This window comes from Castor canadensis, chromosome 10 (genome assembly GCF_047511655.1).
Source record: "Castor canadensis chromosome 10, mCasCan1.hap1v2, whole genome shotgun sequence".
NCBI lineage: Eukaryota > Metazoa > Chordata > Mammalia > Rodentia > Castoridae > Castor > Castor canadensis.
The window spans coordinates 33641720-33669667 of record NC_133395.1 but is presented as its reverse complement, the minus strand read 5'-3'; the positions used below and the strand labels follow the sequence as shown (position 1 = coordinate 33669667).

At 37.0% G+C, this 27948-nt stretch overlaps 1 protein-coding gene and 1 pseudogene across 3 annotated transcripts; both read right to left on the bottom strand.

Annotated features, from left to right (window-relative positions):
* Positions 1–4136: 4136 nt before the first annotated feature.
* Positions 4137–4881, bottom strand: LOC109680090 (dynactin subunit 6 pseudogene; annotated as a pseudogene).
* A 6638-nt stretch (positions 4882–11519) lies between these two features.
* Commd6 (COMM domain containing 6) lies at positions 11520–16976 on the bottom strand. Of its 3 annotated transcripts, none has more exons than XM_020182352.2 (4): positions 16926–16976; positions 16830–16841; positions 13842–13994; positions 11520–11729 (listed from the first exon to the last, which is right to left on the bottom strand). In XM_020182352.2, the coding sequence occupies exons 1-4, from the start codon at positions 16971–16973 to the stop codon at positions 11679–11681; spliced, it is 264 nt and encodes an 87-aa protein (XP_020037941.1). In that variant the 5' UTR covers positions 16974–16976; the 3' UTR covers positions 11520–11678. The 3 variants fall into 3 exon arrangements, with proteins under 3 accessions (XP_020037941.1, XP_020037942.1, XP_073899322.1); XM_020182353.2 differs by lacking the exons at positions 16830–16841; positions 16926–16976 and adding exons at positions 14420–14565; positions 16557–16810; XM_074043221.1 differs by lacking the exons at positions 16830–16841; positions 16926–16976 and adding an exon at positions 16557–16808.
* Positions 16977–27948: the final 10972 nt, after the last annotated feature.

Sequence of the window (27948 nt, the reverse complement as noted above, 5' to 3'; positions counted from 1 at the left end):
ATTGTGGTGCTTGATTCTATTTATGTGTTGTATCAGGATAATTGATTTGTGTGTGTTGAATCCCTAGAATTAAACGAACTTAATCATAGTGTATGAATTTTTAATGCATTGCTCAATTTGGTTTGCAAGTATTTTATTGAAATTTTTTGCATCTATATTGACCAAGGAAATTGGTCTTCAGTTTTCTAATTTCTGTTGCATCCGTACTGCTGTAATCTCATTTACCATCATAAATCTGTTTATAAGTGGCTTATATTCCCTTGGTCCAATTTTGGGAGGTCATATATGTCTACAAATGTATCTATTCCTTTGACATTTTCCAATTTATTGGAATGTAAGTTTTCAATTTTTTCCCTGATGATCTTCTGAATTTCATTGGTATCTGCTGTAGTATCCCCTTATTTAAGTTGAGCAAGCTATTACCTTGTACTCTCAAGTCAGAATCAGTCACTCAATTACATATCGTAAACTGGAGTTAGAAAGCTGAATCTCTATTAGGACAAATTATCTTTTAAAATAACGTTAGCTAAATTATCTTTTAAAATAACGTTAGCTATTATGTATGCATACACCTTTTGGCACTAAATGTCTGTCAGTGTGATTCTCTTACATATTTCCATGCTCACTTCACAATCTTCTGGAATGAAAGAAGTTGTGTGTCCACATGAAGAAGATAGTCACTAAATCAGTTTAGTGTAGTTGTAACTCAATGTGGGAAACAGTTTCTGTTCCAATTAGTTAGAGATTTTAAGTTGAATACTGATTGAGTTGCCAGCAACCCTACAGGGCTGAATGAACTCTATTTTATTAAGTACTGTTCTAAAGTTGTTAAAAGAGATCTGGCACATCACAGATGTCAAATTTATGGATTCAATTATTAGACACTTTAATTTCTCCATATGCCCACAGAAGTTTAGCTGCTATTGAGGTTTATCATGTGAATGTATTTTTTATTTCTTTGGCTGTTAAGAAATACAAATGCCTTACTGTAAACAAAGCTTGGTGGCTGAGAGCTCTGTTTCTTAAGTCACACGATCTGGTAGGCATCCAACTCTGACCATGGATACTTTGTTTAGCATTTTTTCACCTTGGTTTGAGCATTTGTAAAAGTAAGGATGATAAAAGTACTAACCTTATTGGCTATTATAAGGATAAAATGAATGGAGATTTGTAAAGTACTTAGAACAGTGCTTGTCACATGATGACAAGCTCTCCGTAGGAATAAGATGATCAGGTGATTTGTACTCAACGTTCTGAAAGCCATTGACACAAAATCTTAGCTCCCCAAGGACATGGTCAGTTTCATTGATCTCAGTATCCTTGTTTCTTAGTATAAAGTAGGAACCAAGTTTATGATTGATGAATGATTAAATGGCTATACTAGAAAGCAAGTTTTTCCCTACAGTGATGGTGTTTTCAGCTAGGATTGAAAAATGTCCCCTTCTCAATTCTCCAAACCAAGCTACTTCTATAGTGTGTGAAGGGGTTACATGGAATAGAAGGAGAAAGTAAATGGGGTCTGACAGTCTGATTCTTTAGGCTTCTCCACTTGCCCTGACATTTGTTTGGAAATTCTTATGGGTGAGAATGTTAACTACTCTGAATTTCTCAGATCTATTGCCTGCAACATCATGATTTAGAATCTGAAATTGCCCTAAATCCTACAGTTATTTTCTTGATAATATCAGTTCTTTGATGGTACAATAAATAATATTCCTTTACTTTTTCCTTTGGCCGGAAATGTGAAATGCAGTGAGACCCGAAAGTGCTTTTCTTTAACAATGTTCTTCATAATGCTGAAATAGTAACCAGCCAATGATAAACAACTTCTCTCTCCTAGGGCACTTATATCAAAAGAACATAAATCAAGATCAGGTTGCTGAGATATTGCATGTTTTCTTCCATAAGTGGAATGTAGATCTAAAAATACATAAATAAATAAATAAATAGCATGAATGTAAAAGAGGACTTTTTGAATTTGGAACCAGTGGGAAGAGGTATGTGGAAGGAGTAATCCATATACATGTATGAAAACAGAATAATGACACCTACTAAAATTATTTGTAAAAAGAAGGATGAAAAAGAGTAATAGAGGGGGTGAGCTTGATGAAAATTCAGTATGAAAATATCACAATGTTTGTATAAACAATAAAAAGTATGCAATCCATTATACTCAGGATTGCTTTGTGCTATGAAATAAAGGTTAAGTTAGCAGCTGCAGTATCTCCCTGAACAAATACAATCCCAGAAGCGAGGGATAACTCAGAGATAGAGTGCTTGCCTAACATGTGCCAGGCCCTGGGCTGGATCCCCAGCACCCACAAAACAACAACAACAAAACAAGTATCAAATATCAAAACAAAAACCAAATATTGGTCCAAGTAAAATCATAACGCTCATTTGAGAATATCACATGAAATACTAAATTTTATTTAACTGATGTAACATATAACTAATATCTTTTTCAAATTTGAAAGTTTGAATATTTCAATTCCAAAATTCATGGTATTTTGGAATATATAAGCTAAATTTACATTGGCATCATTTATTTATTAGAATTAATGAAATAGCACAAAAGCAGGAATGCTGATTTTTACAGCAATATATATATAAGAAGCTATATTACAACTTACTTCAGAATTTGTATGTTTTTGGACTTTTTTGAATGCATTGAAGTTTGAACTCAGGGCTCTGCACTTGCTAAGCTTGAACAATGCTTCCAGGGTTAAGTCATTTCCTTGAAATAGAAAGAAACGTACATATCATTTAACGCCTCATTTAACCCATCAAAATCCTAAATAAAGATAGACTATTATTGTTCCTTTACAGATAAGAGATAGATTATCTTAACACAGAAGTTTTGGATGTTTAATTAGAATTAGTCTTGACTGTTTATCCTTAAAAATGTCTGTGTACAAGTGGGCTCTGTCTTGCTTCTAGAAACTGATTTCTAAAGAGTTCTGAACTTTAACTGAAATGACTGGCTCTCTGTGCCTAAAATGTGTAAATGATACAATTTAAGCAAATCCCTGTTTTCCTTCCAAGAGACTGAAATTTGCTTAAATCCCAGACAGAATGTGACTATTTGATCACTCCCCATAAAACTCTGGGTGTTGAATCTTTAACAAATGTGGTTGGCCCATTTTTCCTTAAGCAATAAGTTGTATCAAAATGTGTGAAATGGGCCAACCACATTTGTTAGACACCTTGGATTTATTATTTCTCTACTGGTTATTTTTAATGTGTCCTGATTAGTAATGTTTTTCTAAACCTTTCTGTTTTAGGTATTATTTCCAGACACTTCAAAACTTTTCAGATGAGCCATATAGGAAGACAAAGAAGAAAAAGATGAAAGTTGAATCTGTAATACATCTGAAAAAAAGGCAGCAATTAATATTAGAAAATGAGAGTCAAAGACGGAGAACTAGCAGTGTGTTGCTAAGCACTATAATCAGGCAAGGTTCAACTGACCAGGGGTGAGATGTACTTGGGCCTGCTGGACAGATAAATCTTTTACTGGACTTGCATAATTTCCCATTCTCTGATTTCATGCTCATTGGGCATCCTTCAGATGTGTACTCCTCAAGGAGTGGTAACATGTATTTAGTGTTACTATGTTTTATATATATTACATTACATTTTCACATCAACCCTAGGAGCTGTTACCACTATTTTTCAACTAAGGAAATAGCTTGCCATGTCTGCCAGGGACTACCACTCTTGTCTCCAAATACCCATAGCCCTCCTCTTCCTACTGGAAACCCAACATTCCCAAAGTGCAGAATCACCATTTGATGCACAGCTGTCTTCATCACATTCAATTATAGATCTGTGTAGTACAGCAACCTGCGAACTGAAAGTCAACATATTAGCCCACCTCTTACAACCCAATGTATACTGGTGAGCAGGAACATCAGTAAGAACTGCACATAAGACTCCATTTGGAAAGAGACAAGTGGGAAGCTCAGCAGTCATGGGTTCACAACAATGATGAATGTTTGCAAGACAGGCATGGTAGAGAGCGCCTGTCCATGGCATGTAAATAACTCAATTTGGTCAGTCTTCATTGTGGATAAACTTCTAGGCAAGTCAAAAGACCACAGTCAAAGATGAAATGTGATCTTCTACTACAGTTTTTAGTTCTTAACTGGAGTTGAGCTTCCTTTCATTGTCTTCTTTAGGTGGTGGTAATTTGGCAAGATTTTCATCAAGAAATCAAGCTGTAGTGTCTGGGGCTGTGATCCCTCAGTCTGCACCCAACAAAGGCAGTCTGCACCACAGATCACTGTATTCTCAGGGATGACTTCGAAAGTATTTAGGTTGCAACAAACCCCAGTAATGCAGCTATTGGTCAGTATTACATTCCTGCCTACATATGCTTTTGATTTTGTGACATTGTTATTGCCAATTTTCGTGGCTTTAGAATAACAGCTAACTTCAAACACATTATTGGTGCCAATGATCATAGGTTTGGGATCTGGATCTTTGGTGTCAGGGGTGATATTATCTGAGTAAGCATTTATGATAAGGGCCTCCTCTTTTATTTGGTTACCTTCACCAATAACTTGGTCCAGACTCTGCAATAATTTGTACTTTTGGGTGGATCGCCGTCTTAGGTCCTACAGTTACATCTCCCCTGATTTCACTTTCCACACATATAACTGCTCCAGGAGCAATCTTCACGCTCTTTTGAGTCTTCTCTACCATCATAAGGCCCCCGTCTCTCTAGCTTCAAATTTTTAAGTGAAACTTTTACCATATAACTCATTGTCAGTGTTGGACCTTTCTTATATGAATTGCATCCATGTTCTAAGTAAGACAACACCTACCACCCTGCTATGCATTCTTTAACTAAAGTGGTCTGAAGCCTTGGGAACCAAGCCATTTTTATTTTTCTCTCTAATGTGTAGGAGAGTATTGGGGTCTTTGTTTGTTTTGGTGATACAGGGATATGAACTCAGGGCTTCACATTTGCTAGGCAGCCGCTCAACCTCTTGAACCATACCTCTAGCCTTGTGTGGATATTTAAAAACTCTTTCTGACTGTGGGAAAGCAAAAATAAGTTCTGATCCAGACAATGGAGTAGTCTTAAGCGAGAAGACATAGAGAAAGCATTACTAACTAAAGGAAACCAACCTCAAAAGGGTTCATACTTATGATTCCAACTATATGACATTCTGGAAAGGATAAAACTATGGAGACAGGAAAAACATCTGTGATTGTCAGGGGCTTGTGGAGAGGGAAGGAGAACAGGCAGAGCACAGGGGATTTGTAGGGCAGTAAAACTATTCAGCATGATACTATGCTGGTAGATATATGTCATTGTGCACTTGGAAGAACTTACAGAACATACATCTCAAAGTGCAAATCCCAATGTGAATTATGGACATTGGGTGATGATGTGTCAATGTAGGTTTATCAGTGGTAACAAATGTCCCACTCTTTTGGGAGATATTAATAATGGGGGCAGGTGTTTATGTTGTTGGGGAAGGGGAAATATACAGGAAATTTGTACTTTCCACTCAATTTTGTGGTAAACCAAAAATTGCGCTAAAAAATAAAGTCTATTAAGGAATTTTTACTGAAATTCTGATCAATATCCTGCCCTGGATATAAACTATTGATTACACAAATTAATGCCATGATTTTCAATGGTCAATGCTTCATTTGTGCCTGTGTAGGTTGATATTGGTATTTTCAAAATGAAAGCAGATTTTTCTTAGGATACAACTATCAATTAATCTGGTATGAGTTGCAATTGACTGAAACGAGGCCTTCTGGTAAGCCCAGCACATTGGATCCCTCAATATGCCTAATGATCAGTGACAAACTGTGGGCATTATGTGTGACTAAGTAAGAAGTTCTTTGTATAATGAGACTAGGGTGACCATATGTCCTACTTTGCTCAAGGAAGTCCCAATTTACGTTGGTGTTGTGGCATAATTACTATATTTCCTTTTATTCTCAAAAATGTCCTGGTTATAGTGGGTCATTAAGTAAACATGCTTTTCCTCATCTCACTCCTCATCCCTCCCTCCCAGCCTAAAGCAGTATAAAAGACAGCAAGCCCAAATTCTGAGCTCCTCTGAGCCAGATGAGATCTCTCTTCTAGTGAGCTACTAAAACCATCAGCCTTCTGGTATACCTCCCCAAGAAGATGCACCCACTTCATAATATCCTTCATCCCATACACATGATTTCGCCCCTTTCCTTGCTGGTTCAATTGTAAACTATAGTAATAATTGTTATAAACTAAGTCCAGGTCATCATCCTCACTGATCCTAAAACAAGGGCTAGGCTGTATGGTCTGATCTATCTCAACAGCAGAACTTTTTCTTTTTGACTTCTAAAATTTTAATACTCTCAAAATCTAAAATACAGAGAAGCAGTAGCACCCAGATCTTGGTTTCTATATTATTGTCTAAAAGAACACCCAGAGTTCCTGGGGAAATAGATAATTCTAGGACCGGAGCAAAAAATACATAAGATGAGCCTGGAGCATCTTGTGGTGTTAGAAAGTAAGGAAATTCTTGAAAAACAAAAACAAACACAAACAAAATGAACAAAAGATGGAGCTATATCAAAGGGGCAGAGGAGCCAGCTGAAAGACTTTCCAATGAACAAGGATGGAATAATTTGAGCAATGAGCAAGTGTTCAATTATAACCCTACGTGTGAGATAAATATCCATCAATCCATACTGATATTAAGTAAGTAAGTAGATGAATAAATGGAGGAAGAGACAAACCTCTCTCAGAGAAGAATTCCAAATAAAATATGTATATGTTCTACCATAAAAGGGGAGGTGTTGTAACTCCTCTTGGTTAAACATGTGCTCCAGGCAGTGACTTAACTTTCAAAGAGTAAAGTATGGAAAAGAAGGGTTGAACAAAACATAGCTTTACAGTGGAGAGACCTGAGGACAGGACTGCTTCCTGCAGGTTATCAAGGCTGGTGTAAAGTCATAAATCATGCTGCTGTATGTACCCTGGAGAGAATGTAAAGGAAATGACACTCAAAGCTGTGATCTTCCTCCTCAAACCTCATAACTCCAGTCCAGAAAAACAAATCTCAATTGAGAGGCATCTGCTCTGCACCCAGCAAAACTGTCAAGGTCATCAAAAACAAGGAAAGTCTCAGAAACTGTCACTGCCACAGGGAGCTTAGGAGACCTGATGACCAAATAATGTGCTATCCTGGAGGGAATCCTAGAACAGAAAAAACATATTAGGTGAAAGCTAAAGAAACTCAATATATCAATACCAGTTCATTAATTTATACCAAACATACCATAATACTTTAGTAGGGCATCAATAATAGGCTAACTCAGTGTAGGGCATTTAGGAATTGCTCTTTTTCTGTAAATTTAAGTCTTCTAAATGATAAAGTTTACTTAAAAAATCTAAAGTACAAAATATTTTTAAAAATTGTTTGAAAAGATAATTCTGAGCCAGGTGTGGTGGTAGATATCTGTAATCCCAGAAGTTGGAAGGCTGAAGTAGGAAGATCACAAGTTCAAAACCAGTCTGGCCTATATAGCAAGACCCTGCCTCAAACAAAAAGATAATTCTGCTTAAGTACTTTTCAAAAAATAAGGTACCAACCATCCTATTAGCTCCAATCCCTTTAAATAAATATGAATGTCTGCCTTCTTCCAAATAAACCTAATGGCTACACTAACTTATCTTGGTAGTGTATATGGATATGCTTGCATTTCACTTCATGAGCTCAGGGCAATTTATTCTCATCTGAAAGCTAAAAGTTTATTAGTATATTCTCCAATTTGAGAATGACCTGCCTTCCAAAAATTTAATCAAGTGTTTGAAACTTGAAACACATTTTTCCCACAGAAATATTATTATAAACAGTGGCCAATTCTCAGCCAGCCTAGTTAGCTGATTAAGCTCACAGGGGGCAAAAATACATTTGGAATGAAAGTAGTGTAAACTGTATTATGAAAAACTTCTTTTTGTAAATTCAAGACAAGTTTAAACATGCAATTTAAATTTATTTCAAATCTATCACATAGTACTTGAGCACATAATTATGCCCTCAGCCCTTTTTATTTTTCAGATAGGGTCTTAGGCTTTTTTGCCTGGGTTTTGCCTCAGATACAGTTTTCCTACCTATGCCTCCCACATAGCTGGGATTACAGGTATGTACCACCACATCTGGCTTGTTCTTTGAGATAGGATCTCTAATCCTCCTATCTCCACCTCCCAAGTAGCTGGGATTACACGCATGGCCACTACACCCAGCTGTTACTCTTTCTTAACAACTACTCCTCCTTTTAAAAACAATTTTAACAGGTTTCATTATTCTATTTTCATACATGCCCATACATAAAGTATTTTGATCCTATTTACCCCCCTTTTACTCTCTTCTTTCACTCTACCCTCTCCTACTAGTTCCCACCTCCAAAAAGTCCCCCTTCTATGCTTAATTCTTTTTTTTTAAGGTCTAGATTCTGCATTTGAGAGAACATGTGAAGCTTGTCTTTTTCCTTAACCCGATGCTCTCCAGTTCCATCCATTTTCCTGCAAATGATATAATTTCACTCTTCTTTATGGCTCCATTGTGCGCAAACATTTTGTTTATTTAGTCATCAGTTGATGGGCACCTAGGCTGATTCCATATTTTGTTGTGAACAATTCTGCTATAAATATGGGTGTACAGGTATCGCTGTTGTGTCCTGGCGTTACATTCCTTCCAATATGTGCCCAGGAGTGGTGTCACTGGATCTCGTGATCATAGACATCATAGTTCTTTTTTAGTTTTTTGAGGTACCTCCATACTGATTTCCATAGTGTCTGCACTAATTTACCTAAGTGTTCCATTCCCCCACCCCTGCATTCTCACTAGCATTTGTTTTTTTTTTAATGGTAGCCATTTTGACTGGGGTGGGAATCTCAGTCATTTTGATTTTCTATTTTAAGAGTTTCATTTCAGCACTGAGGATGGGAGAGAGCTTGGAAGATGCCAACATCAATTTATGATCACCACTGGATACACATAGATCATTTCTATCAGATCCCATTGGTTTCAACACATGGCTCTAGTCTATCTGCAAGGGAGACTTAGAAATAGTCTTCCAGTGTCCAAAGGAAATGGATAAGCAATTAGCAATTGCCAAGTGTCTTCACGTATTGGTGCTTTTATTTCAAAGGATATATTCCCAGGCTAAAATTCCTACATAATATTCATGTATATTATGCTTTGCAAAAAGACCATTTTTTATTATTATTCACTTATTCACATGTGCATACATTGTTTGGGTCATTTCTTCCCCCTTCCCCACTCAGTTCCAGGCATGTCCTGCTCTGCCTTTATCACTAGTTTTGTTGAAGAAAAGAGACAAGCATAATAAGGAAGACAAAGTGTTTTTGCTAGTTGAGTTAAGGACAGCTATACAGAAATATTCCTAGCATTGCTTTCATGTACACGTGTTATGACCCATGTTGATTCATCTCTAACTGATCTTTACCCTGGTTACTGATCCCCTTCTCATGATAACCTCTATAGCTTTAAGATTTCTGTATTAGCTCCTCTGGAGTGGGACAGCAAACACTTTCATGTTTTTGGTTTTAAAAGACCGTAATACTTCCTATTTCTACTAACAGAGCAAGAATTCAGAACATTTTTGCTTTCTTCCTCTAGGTGTTAAAGCCTGGAAACTCAATTAGATTCCTGTGTCAGAGGTTTGGTTAAACTTCTACCAATGCAAGGCATTTGCTAGGCCTAGCAAACATTAGGCCCTGAGTTTAAACCCCAATACGCCAAAAAAATAAATAAAAATAAAACCAAATTTGTAAGGTTACTTTATCAAATACTACTTTCCTAATTTACATATATGTACAACTCTACATAAGATTTTGTTTACAAAGTGAGTTCCTTTACCAGTAAGTTTTCCTTTTTTTTTAATATTGTTATTCATTTATTCACGTGTGTACATTGGGTCATTTCTTCCCCGTCCCCCACCCTCATCCCGCCCCCCCCCCCCCCCCCCCGCTTCCAGGCAGAACCTGTTCTGTGCTTTTCTCCAGTTCCGCTGAAGAATAAAAATAAGCAATAAGAAAGACATAGTGTTTTTGCTAGTTAAGCACAGCTATACATAGAGATTCCTACCATTGCTTTCACGTACAAATGTGTTACAACCTGGGTTGGCTCATCTCTAACTGATCTTTACACTTGTTCCTCATCCCCTTCTCATGTTGACCTCTGTTGCTTTAGGGTTTCTGTATTAGTTCCTCTGGAGTGGGGACATCAAACACTTTCATGTTTTGGGTTTTCTATCTAACCCCATACCTCCCGTATGTGTTCTCCTCTTGTCATATGACCCAAGTCCAACAACATTGCTGTAGTTGCCCTAGATCTAAAGACCACCTATGAGGGAGAATATGCGATTTTTGGTCTTCTGAGTCTGGCTAACCTCACTCAGAATGATGTTCTCCAAATCCATCCATTTACCAGCGAATGATAACATTTCGTTCTTCTTCATGGCTGCATAAAATTCCATTGTGTATAAATACCAAATTTTCTTGATCCATTCATCAGTAGTGGGGCATCTTGGGTGCTTCCATAACTTGGCTATTGTGAATAGTGCTGCAATAAACATGGGTGTGCAGGTGCCTTTGGAGTAACCTGTGTTGCATTCCTTTGGGTATATTCCCTGGAGTGGGATTGCTGGATCATATGGCAGATCTATGTTTAGATTTTTAAGAAGCCTCCAAATTTTTTTCCAGAGTGGTTGCATCAGCTTGCATTTCCACCAGCAGTGTAGGAGGGTTCCTATTTCCCCACATCATCACCAACACCTATTGTTAGTAGTGTTTTAAATTATGGCTATTCTGACAGGGGTGAGGTAGAATTTTAGTGTGGTTTTGATTTGCATTTTGTTTATGACTAGAGATGGTGAGCATTTTTTAAACCCCAATACTGCCAAAATATAAAAATAAAAATAAAACCAAATTTGTGAGGTTACTTTATCAAATAGTACTTTTCTAATTTTACATTTATAACTCTATATAAGATTTTGTTTACAAAGTGAGTTCCTTTACCAGTAAGTTTTCCTTTTTTACAAAAATGATTTTATTAGCATATAATAGTTGTATAAGGGATACATTCTGATATTTCTATATGTGTTTAAAATATATCTTAGCTGGATTTACCCCTTCCATCATTCTTCCCCTTCCCTTCCCCGCTTCTTAAAACAATTTCAACAGGTTTCATCTTCTATTTTCATATATGAATACAAAATATGGCCACCATATACACATTCATTACCCCTTTCCTTGTGCTTACCTCCTCCAACTGGTCCCCACCACCAGAGAAGATTAATTTTTCCCTCCTGCCCTCCATTTTACAAGTTTTCAAACTATTGTTGTAATAAATAAACTGTGTTGTCTTCATTCAATTGTTTTCTGATTTTTAAGATATAATTCACATACCACAATCACAAAGCACTCAAGTCAGTTGCTTCTAGCACACTCACAAAGTTGTGTACACATCACTACTCTCTAATTCCTGTGTATCTCATTTTTTATTATTTAAAAAATAAAAAGCCAGAAGTGCAATTTTCATTGAATAAATATCATTTGATCCTTATGCAGTTCTTTTACAGGAGGTGAAATCCACCATTTTTGAATGATGACAGCAATTGATCAACCAAATAATCAGTTTTCACACAGTTTCAATAACGGCAGCAATTTCCTTGAACTGTTTGTAGAAATTCTAGAGAAAGGGAAAAACATTAATTTTACTTTCTGAAGGTATTTAAGTAGTTTCTTCAATTGTATCTTAATTACCAGAGGCTGTATAACATGTTTTTGCATTTTCATGTTACATCCTCAACTAATAATGGTTGCTATGAGACAAACAGCAGAAATTTGGGGCTTAAAGCAAAAATGCTGTTATAGAATTGAGTAATTTCCTCATGACTAAACTTTTTAAAAAGCACATGAGAAAGTTATTTAAGATCACACCAAAAAGATTTGTTAAATACCCAGCACTATCCTAGACACCAAAGACAAAAACAAAAATTGCAGATTTTCTCTCTCTTTAAATTCATTGACAAGACTATGTTTCAGAGTGTCAGGGGTTGTCTTATTTAAGAGTATAGGTTCAACTCCAATATTGACAGCTTATATGGTAGTTTCTCTGTGATTTAAAAATTAAGCAGATATGGTGGTTCTCCTTGTTTTTCTTTTCTTTTTTTTTTTGGAGACAGGATCATTATGTAGCACAATTGGTCTTGAACTCACAATCTTCCTGCCTCAGCCTCTGAGTGCAAGGATTACACGTGTGCACCACCTCTCCCAGTTCTACAAACCACCTTTTCAAAAAACTTCAGGTAGAGGGATCAAACAAATTCTTTTTCCCTTTTTGCCTCCTGTAACTGCCAGGAGCTATAAGGCAAATTTGAAATGCAACATCAGCAATCAGAATACCTTATAATGATTTACACGTTTGTATTTTCCTTGTTATTTTGGTCTTAAATGAAACAAGGCATAACTATTTTTTTAAAAAATATGTACTGATGGTCATATTTTAAGCCACCAAAAAGATAGAAATTTAAAAGCTCAAAGAATGTTCCTAAACTCTCAGTCATGCCATGTAACTTAAAGGCTCTGTTTACTTGGATAGCAATAAGCCATGAAAAAACTGCCTTTAGAAGAGTTATCTCTGTGGTGTGTGTTGGTGCACACCTGTAATCCCAGCACTAGGAGGCTGACACAGGAGGATCCTGAGTTTGAGGACCTAGCTCAAAAGCAAACAAAAAGAGTTGTCCCCTAATAAAAATGTAACACACAAACATACCACACAGTTATAATTTTATGTAAATTTACAAATTAAATTTGTATCCAGAATTTTTGTTTGAAAGCAGGGATATCTGTTTTAAAAGAAAGAAATGAATGGAAAGAAATTCCTAAAAATGTAGCTTATAAAGGAAGAAATGAAATGTTATCATAAGGATATATGCAAGGCTTTTCATAAAAGGAAGCCTAAGACCAACATATTTTTAGTTTTACAAAGAATTCACTTTTTAGTTCCATTTCATTCCCTGTGGTTACTTTTCTTATTATAGCACTCAACTTTTTAATATTAACTATTGTTAGAATTCTTATCCAGTCACTGAAGAACTCAAAACAAAAGTAAAACTGTTCAGACCTATTAAATTAATTAATGACAAGACATCTCCTGGCATGTAAAAGAAAATCTGATTTATTGTCCAGACTTCCTTTTTTCCCCTTGAGTACAGAAAATAGGTAAAATGATAATACAAATTAAAAATTCTAAACAATTAAATTATTTAAATCTCCAGCTAATAAAGTTGGTCAATGAGTACAGTTGCTGATTTGCATTTTATAAATATTAATCTAAAAATTCAGGATCAACACCATTCAAGGAGCAGATACATTTAGCTTAACATTCTTTAATTTGACAGTACTGGGGTTTGAACTTGGGGCTTTGCATTTACCAGGTAAGTGCTCTGCCACTGAGCCACACCTCCAGCTAGCCTAACATTCTTGATAATTTACCCTACAGGAGAAAGAATAAAATAGCTAAATGTAAAGTAAATATTCAGCCAAAGAAGATAAGAATTTCCTAAATATACTCACAGAGAACTGCTATAGTGATTAAATAGCACAGTACAAAAATTTAACATCTTATTAAAAATAACTTATCAAATTCCCAAAGCAAAAAAATTTAGATCTTTTGTATTTACTAATATATGTAAAGCACATTAACTTGCAAATAAAAACAATGAAAATTTTTTCTTAAGATTTTACACAGCTTTTTAAGCATTAATTATACTTAAATTTAATGAGTTAAACTACAAACCTGAAACTGAGGAATTGTCATTTCAAAGGACTTGTTCTTTACTTGGCCAGAATGATCTGCCACTTTCAGCATCACAGCAACATAAGGATACTTAAGAGATCTGCAGCTGTCCGAGCTAACTGCCATTCCCAGTTTCCACTGGAAATCTATGAGCTTTAATAAAACAGTACAAAGCAATACATTAGGGATACCGGTGCCTTGAGTGCACAGACTTATTCAATTTTGCTGCTCTCACTTTCAACCTTTATTTCCAATGCTGGTAATAGTAAAATGCTAGGGCAACAATTATCCAATGAAAATAGAGGTAGTAAAGGACTTGAACAGAGTTAGAAAAACAACAGTCATAGTTATAAAAAGTGAAAAAAAACTCCACTAGATGTATAATAAATGGCAGTACTGGTTTTTCTTTCTCTCTCTTTTTTTTTTTTTGAGTAATGGGGTTTGAACTAAGGGCCTTGTGCTTGGTATGCAGGTGCTCTACCATGAGCCAGACCCAGCTCAGTACTGGTTTTTCTTAACAGGCTTAAATTTTGCTCTGGCTCTTCAGGGGACTCCAAATGCTTTGGAGCATTATTTACCTCACTTTCCTGTCCCATATGCCTTTACCAATTCCACACTCCAAAGTCCTAAAATAGAAGATGGATTATGTGATCTTCATAGTTGGTTGAGGCACATGCAGGAACCATTCCAGTTTCTTTCCTCATTACAGTCCTCATGCTCAGTCCTTACATTAGAACAAACAGCGAAGAGGTGACTTTAGGTTTCATCAGTGTTCATGACAGACACATGCCAGAGGATGTGCTATGCAGTTTACATGCATAAATGCCTCAATGAATCACCATAACATTATAGGTTATTATTTTCATTTTGCAGATGACAAAACCCAATTTCAGAGAGCTTAGGTAATGTATACATAGTCACACATTTCTGGAATCAGAATAAAATCCAAAATCTGTTTGACTCCAAAGATTATGCACTGATTGATGACTGGCTGCCTCAATACTTTTTATCTTGTTCCTGTCAATGACTGCTCAGTGTTGCCATGAGTATTGACATGAGTATAAAACAGGATTGGATAAATGCAGCTTTTAATACTGAGTCTAAGTTTGTAGGTAGAACAATTTTATCTGATTTATTTCCAAAGCTGGACAAAAGTCTAGCATATAGCAGACACTCAGACACTGATACCTTTTGTCACCAAACCAATGTTTGCCTTGTTATCTCCCTTCTCTGACAGATCCAAAAAGAGTTACTGGTTTTGTAGTTTGTTCAGTTTTTATGTATTAGGATCAAGTAAAAATTTCCAAACTTCTTACATGCTGGACCAGAAAACTAGAAGTCTATTACTTTTCCCAGCTGGCTTCAAATTTGTAGTCCTCCTGCCTCTGCCTCTCAAGTAGTTGGGATTACAGGCATGCTCCACCATGCCTTAGAAGTCTATTGCTTTTAATGATTTTCTTCACAAAGATTTGAAACATCTTTTCCTAAATTTATTGCAATTACTTTATAATTTCTTAATGTTGTGACACCTTGTTCAAAATTATATTTTTCTTTGTGTCAAACCACATAAAAACAATGAATTGCCTTGCTTATCTCACTATTAATTCTAATACTCTGTTCATAAATTATCTTGGCTTTTTCTGTGTAAGAAATCACACAGATTTCTTGTGAATGACTGCTATGGAAGATAAATATAGCAGGTTGAATGGTCCCAAATACATCCATGTCCTAATCACTGAACTCTGGGAATGTTACCCTAATGTGATAAAGCAGACTTTACAGATTTGACAAAATTAAGGATCTTGAGATGGGGAGATTTTCGTGGATTGTCCAGGCAGTCCCGATGTAAGGACAAGTTCTTTACAAATGAATGGCAAGAGAGTCAAAGGAAGGATGGGCTGGAATGATGTGCTTTGAAGGTAAAAGTAGAGGCCACAAATCAAGAAATGAAAGCAGGCTCTATAAGCCTGCTTTTAGAAAAGGCAAGGAAACAGATTTTCCCCTACAGTAGCCTATAAAAGGAACACAGCCACACCAATTCCTTGATCTTAAGACTAGTTTTGTAGTTCTTACCTCCAGAACTGTAAGATAGCATATTTGTGTTACTTTTAAGCCCAAAATGTTCAAATTAAAAAAAAAAACTATAATCTAGTTTAAATTCAGTTCAGGTTCTTTTTACTCAAACATATGACTTACATTCAGGTAGAGGGTTGATTATTAGCTTTCTGAATTCCCCTAACTCCCAGGAATCCTCAAAAGCAAGATCAGATGGAGACAAATGACAAAAAATAGTCAATGCTCACCTCTCTCAGCCCCTGTATTCTCATTATTTCTAACCTCTATCCCTCCTTATATTTTGCATGAGCCTAGGTAACTGCTGACATAAGACACTCTAGATTTAGGACATCTTTATGGAAGAGTGTTACTAATTTATCTAAAACTTGTTTAGTTAATGCAACAGCACAAAATTACCCGAAACAAAGAAACGGGACCAGAATATATTTTAGGGGAAAATTTTTTTTGGGGGGGGGACTAGAATATATTTTACAAAGTCAAATTCTTATTTCTAGCATGAAAACATATTGTGAAGGATTTAAAAAGTTACGCTCCATCTTCAAGATAATGTTTTAAAGTTCAAAAAATGTTTTCGGTGCTACCTTCGTAAATTTTAATAAGTTCTCATATACCTATCACATTCTAAAACATTGCTCCTACCTTCGAATAAAGGTCGCTTAACCAAGGAAGAACAATACTCGGTCTGTACTCTGGGCTGGGGTCAGGCGGAGGAGCTGAAGTCACATGGCAGCGACTACCATCTCAAGTGCAAGGGGGAAGAAGCAGTGCATGGCCGCGGCTGACAGTCACTGGCAGGTGGACACAAGGTAGTGAAGTGGGAGAAGAGGGCTAGGCTCACTAAGGTACCATACTCCCTGACAGGAGGCGGGTCCACAGGAGGCTGGTGGGGGGCGGGGCGGGGAGGCCACTCACCTGGTTGGTGACCTGAAACGGAAGCAAAAACACAATTTAGGGAAACATCCTTCCTGCTTCAGAGCCCCGCTGCCCCTTCTTCTTCCCGGGACTTACTTCGGATTTAGCGTCCAGCATTGGCTCGCTAGATGTAGACCCCTCCATGGCAAGAGTCCAGGGTTCCCGCTAGCCACTAAGGCGGACACGCCCCCAGACGTCACTTCCGCTTCCTGCCCCTCACGGTCCGGCCCACGCAGAGAACAATTGGGAGGAAATATAAAAAATAATGTCTGTGTGTCTCTGCGTTTGCCTCAACTAAACATCACTTTTACAGATATACTCAAAAACTGGTAAAGTTTTTTGTGGGAATGTCAAATACTTGATATATTCCTTGAAAAGGGAAATGCTAATTAAATTTAGGACGCCGCCTCCCCCATGTTAGGCTGTAGATGTGGACTCTTCCAGTCTGGGGCCGCAGCTGAGCGTCTACGCAAGCGCAAGCTAGTGACAGCGCGTGTATCAATTGAGCCTAACCAAAGTTGAGTGCTGCTGCACCGCCACACCTCCTGTCGTGTATTTTGTCTTGCGAGGGTGATGCCTGTGGGAATTATAGCTGTCATCACGGAGATTTACTTCACTAGCCTAGCTTCTGTGGGAACCGGTGTGGGAGGTGCTTCTACCTCCGCTGTCACGGTCCTACTCCCATCCCCATTCTTACTACAGCAATACCTTCTCATCTGGTCTTCCCTCTTCTCTCTTATTCACCTCAAATGCACTCTGCATAGAATATCCAGAGTGGTTTTTATCCCTGTCAGTTCTTTATTTTTAAACACTTGGACCTAAAAGCATACATAAAGGCCAACACAGTAGTTGTGGGAGACTTTAACACCCCATTATCATCAGTAGATAGGTCATCCAAACAAAAAATCAATAAAGAAATCCAAGATCTAAAATATGCAATAGATCAAATGGACCTAGTAGATGTCTACAGAACATTTCATCCAACTTCTACACAATATACATTCTTCTCAGTAGCCTATGGAACCTTCTCCAAAATAGATCATATCCTAGGGCACAAAGCAAGCCTCAGCAAATATAAGAAAATAGAAATAATACCGTGCATACTATCTGACCACAATGCAGTAAAAGTAGAATTCAAAAACAAAAGTAAAGACAAAAAACATGCAAACAGCTGGAAACTAAATAACTCATTACTTAATGAAGAATGGATCATCGATGAAATAAAAGAGGAAATTAAAAAGTTCCTGGAAGTCAATGAAAATGAACACACAACCTACCAGAACCTATGGGACACAGCAAAGGCAGTCCTGAGAGGAAAGTTTATAGCCATGAGTGCATATATTAAAAAGATTGAAAGATCCCAAATCAATGACCTAATGATACATCTCAAACTCCTAGAAAAACAAGAACAAGCAAATCCCAAAACAAATAGAAGGAGAGAAATAATAAAAATAAGAGCTGAAATCAACGAAATAGAAACCAAAAAAACCATACAAAGAATTAATGAAACAAAAAGTTGGTTCTTTGAAAAAATAAACAAGATCGATAGACCCCTGGCAAACGTGACTAAAATGAGGAGAGAAAAAACCCAAATTAGTAGAATTAGGAATGCAAAAGGGGAGATAACAACAAACATCAAGGAAGTCCAGGAAATCATCAGAGACTACTTTGAGACCCTATATTCAAATAAATTTGAAAATCTAAAAGAAATGGACAGATTTCTAGATTCATATGATCATCCAAAATTGAACCAAGAGGAAATTAATCACCTGAATAGACCTATAACACAAAATGAAATTGAAGCAGCAATCAAGAGTCTCCCCAAAAAGAAAAGTCCAGGACCTGATGGATTCTCTGCTGAATTCTACCAGACCTTTAAAGAAGAACTGATACCAACCCTCCTTAAACTGTTCCACAAAATAGAAAGGGAAGGAAAACTGCCAAACACATTTTATGAAGCCAGTATTACACTTATCCCAAAACCAGGCAAAGACACCTCCAAAAAGGAGAACTATAGGCCAATCTCCTTAATGAACATTGATGCAAAAATCCTCAACAAAATAATGGCAAACCGAATTCAGCAACACATCAAAAAGATTATTCAGCACAACCAAGTAGGCTTCATCCCAGGGATGCAGGGGTGGTTCAACACATGAAAATCAATAAACGTAATAAACCACATTAACAGAAGCAAAGACAAAAACCACTTGATCATCTCAATAGATGCAGAAAAAGCCTTCGATAAGATCCAACATCATTTCATGATAAAAGCTCTAAGAAAACTAGGAATAGAAGGAAAGTTCCTCAACATTATAAAAGCTATATATGACAAACCTACAGCCAGCATTATCCTTAACGGAGAAAAACTGAAACCATTCCCTCTAAAATCAGGAACCAGACAAGGATGCTCACTATCTCCACTCCTATTCAACATAGTACTGGAATTCCTAGCCAGAGCAAGTAGGCAAGAAGAAGGAATAAAAGGAATACAAATAGGTAAAGAAACTGTCAAAATATCCCTATTTGCAGACGACATGATCCTATACCTTAAAGACCCAAAAAATTCTACTCAGAAGCTTCTAGACATCATCAATAGCTATAGCAAGGTAGCAGGATATAAAATCAACATAGAAAAATCATTAGCATTTCTATACACTAACAATGAGCAAACGGAAAAAGAATGTATGAAAACAATTCCATTTACAATAGCCTCAAAAAAAGTCAAATACCTAGGTGTAAACCTAACAAAAGATGTGAAAGACCTCTACAAGGAAAACTATACACTTCTGAAGAAAGAGATTGAGGAAGACTATAGAAAGTGGAGAGATCTCCCATGCTCATGGATTGGTAGAATCAACATAGTAAAAATGTCAATACTCCCCAAAGTAATCTACATGTTTAATGCAATTCCAATCAAAATTCCAATGACATTCATTAAAGAGATTGAAAAATCTACTGTTAAATTTATATGGAAACACAAGAGGCCACGAATAGCCGAGGCAATACTCAGTCAAAAGAACAATGCAGGAGGTATCACAATACCTGACTTCAAACTATATTACAAAGCAATAACAATAAAAACAGCATGGTACTGGCACAAAAACAGACATGAAGACCAGTGGAACAGAATAGAAGACCCAGATATGAAGCCACACAACTATAACCAACTTATCTTTGACAAAGGAGCTAAAAATATATGATGGAGAAATAGCAGCCTCTTCAACAAAAACTGCTGGGAAAACTGGTTAGCAGTCTGCAAAAAACTGAAACAAGATCCATGTATATCACCCTATACCAAGATTAACTCAAAATGGATCAAGGATCTTAATATCAGACCCCAAACTCTTAAGTTGATACAAGAAAGAGTAGGAAATACTCTGGAGTTAGTAGGTATAGGTAAGAACTTTCTCAATGAAACCCCAGCAGCACAGCAACTAAGAGATAGCATAGATAAATGGGACCTCATAAAACTAAAAAGCTTCTGTTCATCAAAAGAAATGGTCTCTAAACTGAAGAGAACACCCACAGAGTGGGAGAAAATATTTGCCAGCTATACATCAGACAAAGGACTGATAACCAGAATATACAGGGAACTTAAAAAACTAAATTCTCCCCAAACTAATGAACCAATAAAGAAATGGGCAAGTGAACTAAACAGAACTTTCTCAAAAGAAGAAATTCAAATGGCCAGAAAACACATGAAAAAATGCTCACCATCTCTAGCAATAAAGGAAATGCAAATTAAAACCACACTAAGATTCCACCTCACCCCTGTTAGAATAGCCATCATCAGCAACACCACCAACAACAGGTGTTGGCAAGGATGCGGGGGAAAAAGGAACCCTCTTACACTGTTGGTGGGAATGTAGACTAGTACAACCAAACTGGAAAAAAATTTGGAGGCTACTTAAAAAGCTGGACATCGATCTACCATTTGATCCAGCAATACCACTCTTGGGGATATACCCAAAAGACTGTTACTCCAGAGGCACCTGCACATCCATGTTTATTGCGGCACTATTCACAATAGCCAAGTTATGGAAACAGCCAAGATGCCCCACCACTGACGAATGGATCAAGAAAATGTGGTATCTATACACAATGGAATTCTATGCAGCCATGAAGAAGAACGAAATGTTATCATTCGCTGGTAAATGGATGGAATTGGAGAACATCATTCTGAGTGAGGTTAGCCTGGCCCAAAAGACCAAAAATCGTATGTTCTCCCTCATATGTGGACATTAGATCAAGGGCAAACACAACAAGGGGATTGGACTATGAGCACATGATAAAAGCGAGAGCACACAAGGAAGGGGTGAGGATAGGTAAGACACCTAAAAAACTAGCTAGCATGTGTTGCCCTTAACGCAGAGAAACTAAAGCAGATACCTTAAAAGCAACTGAGGCCAATAGGAAAAGGGGAACAGGTACTAGAGAAAAGGTTAGATCAAAAAGAATTAACCTAGAAGGTAACACCCACGCACAGGAAATCAATGTGAGTCAACTCCCTGTATAGCTATCTTTATCTCAACCAGCAAAAACCCTTGTTCCTTCCTATTATTGCTTATACTCTCTGTACAACAAAATTAGAAATAAGGGCAAAATAGTTTCTGCTGGGTATTGAAGGGGGGAGGGGGAGTGGGCGGAGTAGGTGGTAAGGGAGGGGGTGGGGGTAGGGGGGAGAAATGAACCAAGCCTGTATGCACATATGAATAATAAAAGAAAAAGGAAAAGAAAAAAAAATAAAAACTTGGAAATCTTTTCAGAAAAATTGTAAAAATAATTCAAGGAGCATCCCTATTCTCTTCATCTAGACTCACCAAGTTTCACTGTTTTACACATTGGCTTTATCGCTACCTACAAATATAGTAATGAGAATACTTCATTCCTAAATACTTAAGCATGTATTTCCTAAGAATAAAAGCTTTCTCCTAAACAATTCAGGAAATTTAACACTGATTAAGTAGAATTATCTAACACATGGACCAAATTCAAATATTCCCAGTTGTTTCAAGAATATTCTTGACAGTTATTACCTACCCCACCCACAAAAAGCATCTGATTGAGTGTTGAATTGAGTGTTAATTCTCTTTAGTCTCTAACCTAAACGTGCACTGATAAGGTGATGACAGAAAAATGTTCCTTACTGGAGAGAATCTTCTTTCAGACTCATTTAAGTTGTTTGCGGAATTCAGTTCTGTGCAGCTCTTGTTTTCTTGCTGATTTTAGGTGGCAATTCTCAGCTTCTAGAGACCATCCACATTCCTTTACTTGTGCTCCTCCCATCCATCTTCAAAGTCAGCAATAGTAGAGGACACTCCTTGTATGCTCTCTGAGTTCTCATTCCTTCTTTTACCACATTTCTCTGACTGAAGCCTAAGCTCTTTGTTTTCAAGGGTTCAAATGGTTAGATTAGGCATATCCAACTAAACAAGAATAACCTCCTTATCTTACAATATATGATTTTAATTGCATCTGCAAAGTCACTTCACAGAATTACCTAGATTAGTGTTTCACTGAATAATCAGGGAATGAGAAGCTTTAAGTACTGGGCATATCTTAAATTCTGCCTACTACAAACACCTCTCATAGGATTGTTGGAGGATTATGTTAGTTAATGCATATAAAACAAACATCTGAAACTATACCTAGCATGTTGTAATGAAAAGGTGGGTCCCAAAAGCCTCCTACTCACTACTACTGAATCTGGATAAATGTGCTGATTATCTTAGGAACATAGACCTTGGATGAATCAAGTGCTTTCTTTCCTGAGGAAGCCTGATGCAAAGATAGAACACTACTGTGCATCCAGTTGGTCAGTGCAGTAGTTCCATTTGTCAGGAAATCTTTTCTCTTTATCTCTTGACTGCCATCAGATTTATACTCCAAGGCTGAAGTGGGAGTGAGGGAGAGAGCACACTCAAACATCTTAACTTTGTAAAAATGCTCCAAAAGGGTAAGAAGATATATATGTTTTAAAAATTAATTTTTGTTATTTCTGGTTTTTATGTATTTTATAAAATTATTGATTATATTATTCCACATGTGTACCCTTTTCCAAAAATCCATTGATTCAGAAAGACAAGATAAACTTCCATTAAGACTCCCATCCTATAAGAGATTAAAACCTACATAAGCTTCACACATGTAAAATACAGACTACAATATAGATATAGAGTCAAGAAATGCAAAAATTAAAGATGTGTGGGTATAACATCTTTAAGGGGGACAAGAGTCAGGAACAAGAGAGCTTACCCAAACATAAGGAGTAAATGAAGGTCAAGGTCACTGTGTTCAGCTGCAGCCGGAGGCCACATTCTACAGCAGGCCAAGGCCACAGTGTTCAGTTACAAAAATGCTTACGCAAAATGTTCAGAGGAAGTCAAGGTCACAGCTGCAAGATATCCCTAAACTAATCCCACCCACACCAAGTAATCCCATAAAAGAGGTGTTGCAGCTCAAGTGATAGAGTGCATGCGTAGTGCAAGGCCCTGAGTTCAAACCTTAGTACTGAAAAAAAAAAAAAAGCCAGTCCCAAACCTCGTATCAGGACAGCAACCCCTTGTGTTTGCCTTCCTGCTGCTTAATAAACTTCTTGCTCTTACATTTGCTAGTCATTGGTAAATTCTTTTACCAACCACAGCACCAAAATTCCTAAAATAACAGCTATTTTATTTATACTTTTTTAATGTAGTGACATGTGAGAGTAACATATAAATCACAAAATACTTTTGGAGCCCTTCCAATAATCTTCCTTGCTCTGTAGGAGGAGCACTATTGCATGAACTCTGATGTCATAAGGGTTAGGGTGTAATGAAGGATACAGAATTAACACACATGAAGTAATACTTCAATTTAAGTGTTTATTTTAGGGCTCTTTATGCCAAGCATTATAAATCCAACTCAAGGTAATATAGCAGAAATTATAACCTTATAGTTATAGCCTCTGAAATGTAGGGGTAGAACCCATTGCAGAGCCAAAAGAATTGTGAGGTTTAAGTAGCATAAGAGCTCAGTCTCCCATTTTTCAGCTGTGATCAGGCCTGCTTCTCTGTTGAGTACATTCTCTTTGTCTTCCTCATATGTTGTTGGGGAAGGAGTACGTGCGTGTAGACATATGACCACCAGTATATTTACAGTCACAGCCATATGGCTCATGATCCACAGGAAAGAGAAACTTGTCTTCAATCCAATTCTCAGAGAAAGACTGATAGACTGATTAACTTCTTGGGTCACTCACCCACACCTTGAACCAATATCAGGTCTACAGTGATGCATTACTATTTTTGTTTGTTCTGTGCCCCCCTGATGTGTCTGTAAGGAGTAGAATTGTGTGACTGGTAGAGTCACTAGCAGCAACGGGGATGAATGAGGTATCCTGCAGGAGAGAGAAGTAAGAATGATACAACATAACTTATACAAAAAGATGCTAGAAAAATGAAAATATTCAATGCCCAATAACATGTACGCTATACTATATTATACCATACTGTACCATCCTATATAATCAATACATGCCTTAGGCAGAATAATGACCCTGTAAAGATGTCTAATCCGTAATCCCCAAAATCTATAACTATGTTATATTATTGGTCCAGGGGAATTAAAGTTGCTAATCAGCTGACCTTAAAAAGAGATGTTTCTGCATTACTCAGATGCAAGCAATGTAATGACAAATGTCTTTAAATGTGGAAGATGGAGGCAGATGAGTTAGAGTCACAAGGGAGTTGTCAGAGTACTACCATATGAGAAAGACTCAGCTGGCCTCGTACACAGAAGAGGATCAAGATCCAAAGAATGCAGGAAGCCATAGATGCTGGAAAAGGAAAAGAAAATGAATTCTCCTGCATAGATTCCAGAAGGAGACAGCCCTGTTTAAACTTTGATTGTAGCTCAGACAGATCCAGTTCAGAGTTCTGACATTTAAATTGTCAGAAAAAAAATGTATTGTTTTAAACCACTAAATTTGCAGACATTTATTGCAGTAATATTAGGAAACAAATACAATGGAAGATATCAATGAAGTGCTGGGAACTTTAGAGCTACCCAGGCCCCAATCCAAGTCCCTCTTATACTACTCAGTGTGCGACTTCAGAAAAGTTAGTCTTTGTGAGCATCAACTTTCTTTTTTTTTTTTCATTTTTCTTTTATTATTCATATGTGCATACAAGGATTGGTTCATTTCTCCCCACTGCCCCCACCCCCTCCCTTACCATCCACTCCGCCCCCTCCCTCTCCCCCACCTCAATACCCAGCAGAAACTATTTTGCCCTTATTTCTAATTTTGTTGTAGAGAGAATATAAGCAATAATAGGAAGGAACAAGGCTTTTTGCTGGTTGAGATAAGGAAAGCTATACAGGGCATTGACACATTGATTTCCTGTGCGTGGGTGTTACCTTCTAGGTTAATTCTTTTTGATCTAACCTTTTCTCTAGTACCTGTTCCCCTTTTCCTATTGGCCTCAGTTGCTTTTAAGGTATCGAGCATCAACTTTCTTGACTGTAAAAATAGGATTATAAATATTTGTCTGATGAGGTTTTAATCAGAATGTACAAAATCATGCATGTAAAGTACATAGCCAAGATCCTGAAGATGGTAGGTGCTACATACTAGCTGCTCTTATTATCATCATGATACTCAGTCCTACAAAGAAGTCTGCAAGTTATGTAGGCAATGCATTCTCTCCATTTGAAGCATTTTAAACTTCTCTCTGAAGTTCAGGAATGTCAAGCAACATCACCAAGCTCCCAGGAAAAACTTCAAACAGTCTGCCTTAATTTATAGTCTGCAATCCAGTTTCAGGGAACTCCAGAGGGATTCCAGTCTCCGAGGGTACTTGCTAAAATCCTCAGCTGCTTTCTGCTGATTGAATATTGTAATTTTTTATTCTGGCTATTTAAGAATATGAGTGCTTGTGCAAGTGTGTGTGTGTGTGTGTGTGTGTGGTGTGGTGGTAGTGGTGGGGTGATGGTGATGGCTGTAATCAACAGCACCATAAGCAAAGATGCAGAACTGGGACTAGGAGTGATCACTACTAACATCACATGGGTTTTAGAACTTAAAGCAGGTCTTAAAATACATAGCTTTTTTGCTAAATATGACCTCACCACGTATTAAAGAAAACAAAATAAATTATATCAGAAACTCTGAATGAAGTTTCACCTGGCCAATCAGCAGTTTACCTGAAATTTGCAAAGAGACAGTGCCATCTTTTGCTTAAAAGGAACCTCTTTTTAAAACGTGGTTGAAATAGATGAATTGCCTGGCTTATGGAAACACAGCTACTTTATTATAGTCATGACCAAGTGAGGAAAATTATTATTTCATACTGGACCAATGAGACCAAATTATTTAAGGCTTTGGTATGTTTTCAATTACAAGGCTATGTTATGACAGTAGTTTGGCACTACAACAAAGGCAGCTGGGTGGGATCTGAATCTGGAAGATTCTCTGTGCTGGCTACATGTGTAATCACAAATTTAAGTCAGGTGTTGAACAAATACTGAATTTCATCTGTTGCTCAGGTTGGTTTTAACCTTCAACCTCGTGATCCTCCTGCCTCAACCTCTTGAGTGGCTGGATTACAGGCACATGCTCCGACACTCTGCTGAATTCCATCAGTGCTTAAGCATGTTTTCTTTCCTCCCACACTCAACAGCTTAACAATTATACTGTATAGTGCATCAGATGTCTTCATCCAGTGATGGTTACCCAAGCAACAGTTGTGACTAAGTTGTTTTTGCAGGAGCTTTCATGAACTTGGTCATAGCCCTGCAACACTTCTATTGAGTTATGGGTATTTCTAGCCATATATTTTTGTTTAATTGCCATTTAAAATGTCTTTTGAAGATTGTCCTGTGATTTGGCATAACAAAATTTATCACTTATGGGAATAGGTGTAAAGACAGAACAGTGGATTTTAAATTTGTTTTGATGAAGTAAATACGGATTGCTAGAGGAATGACAACTCCATGTGTCCCTGCAAAGTAACCAAACAATTTACAATTACTGAAAATGTGGATAGTTTTGAGTAGTGTTAAACTCAGTTAAGTATGGCCTCAATTTGTCTCCACACTTAGGTACTAAAGTTTTATCCAGAGTGGGCTCTGTACATTGTGAACTGTACCCAAGTTTGATGTGTACAAGAATTGTATCCTAACTTAAAAGTGTATTCTTGTAACAGAGCAACCAAATCTCAGCTAATCACAAACTGCCAACTGATCACAATATGGCCATATAAGGCAAATGCCAAGTACAACTAATCAGATTTTTTTATGTCATTTCCATTTCTTTGGCTAAAAATGTAACAGCACACGTGGTGGGGTGGGACATTCTGAACCAAGTGTGGTCCAGAGTGCTGCCTAGTTCTAGACTTTTTAATTGTTCAAATAAACTTTGTTAAATTTAACTCCTTTAAGTTTTTTCTTTAACAACAGATTAATCGACAGGATCATTTATTTCAATTTAAGGTTGGAGAAATCACCAAACCAAAACCCTTAGAAAATTAGAAAGAAATTTATAAGAATGACAGAGTAGTTTTGGAGTCACAAGTACTCTTGTTAAGGCATCAAACGTTAACTTGTCAAAAACTTCTTGCTGTCTTTGAATAGAAACTACTGAATTTGCAAAGCTAAATGCTTTCTTCAGTTACTGAAAAAAATGAAACTGTGTGTAGTCAAGTAGGAAAGGGTGATAAACCCTGATATTCTTTGACAATCATCAGAATTATGCTGTCAATACTAAAGTTATTAAAAGTGCATGGATTTATATAAATAGGTTGCATATCACTAGGACACTGTATTGGCACACCATATATTTGGTTTAAAACTGAAAAATGATATTTGATAAAACTTTCCCTTATAATGATGTTATGCATACTCAAAAGAATGAAATGTACAATGTTTGAGTTGGTGGTCTACAAGGTCTATAATGAATACTGAATTTGTAAATATGGAACCATTGCTCCTAGGGGAAATACAGGTTAGGTTCCTGTGAGCTTCTGGTTACCATATTTTCATCAGCTGATCAATACATAAATTTGCTTTATGTGCATTTATTTCTCTCTACAAACACAATGTATACTGTTGATTCATTGACACTGTACTATGGCCAATAGCA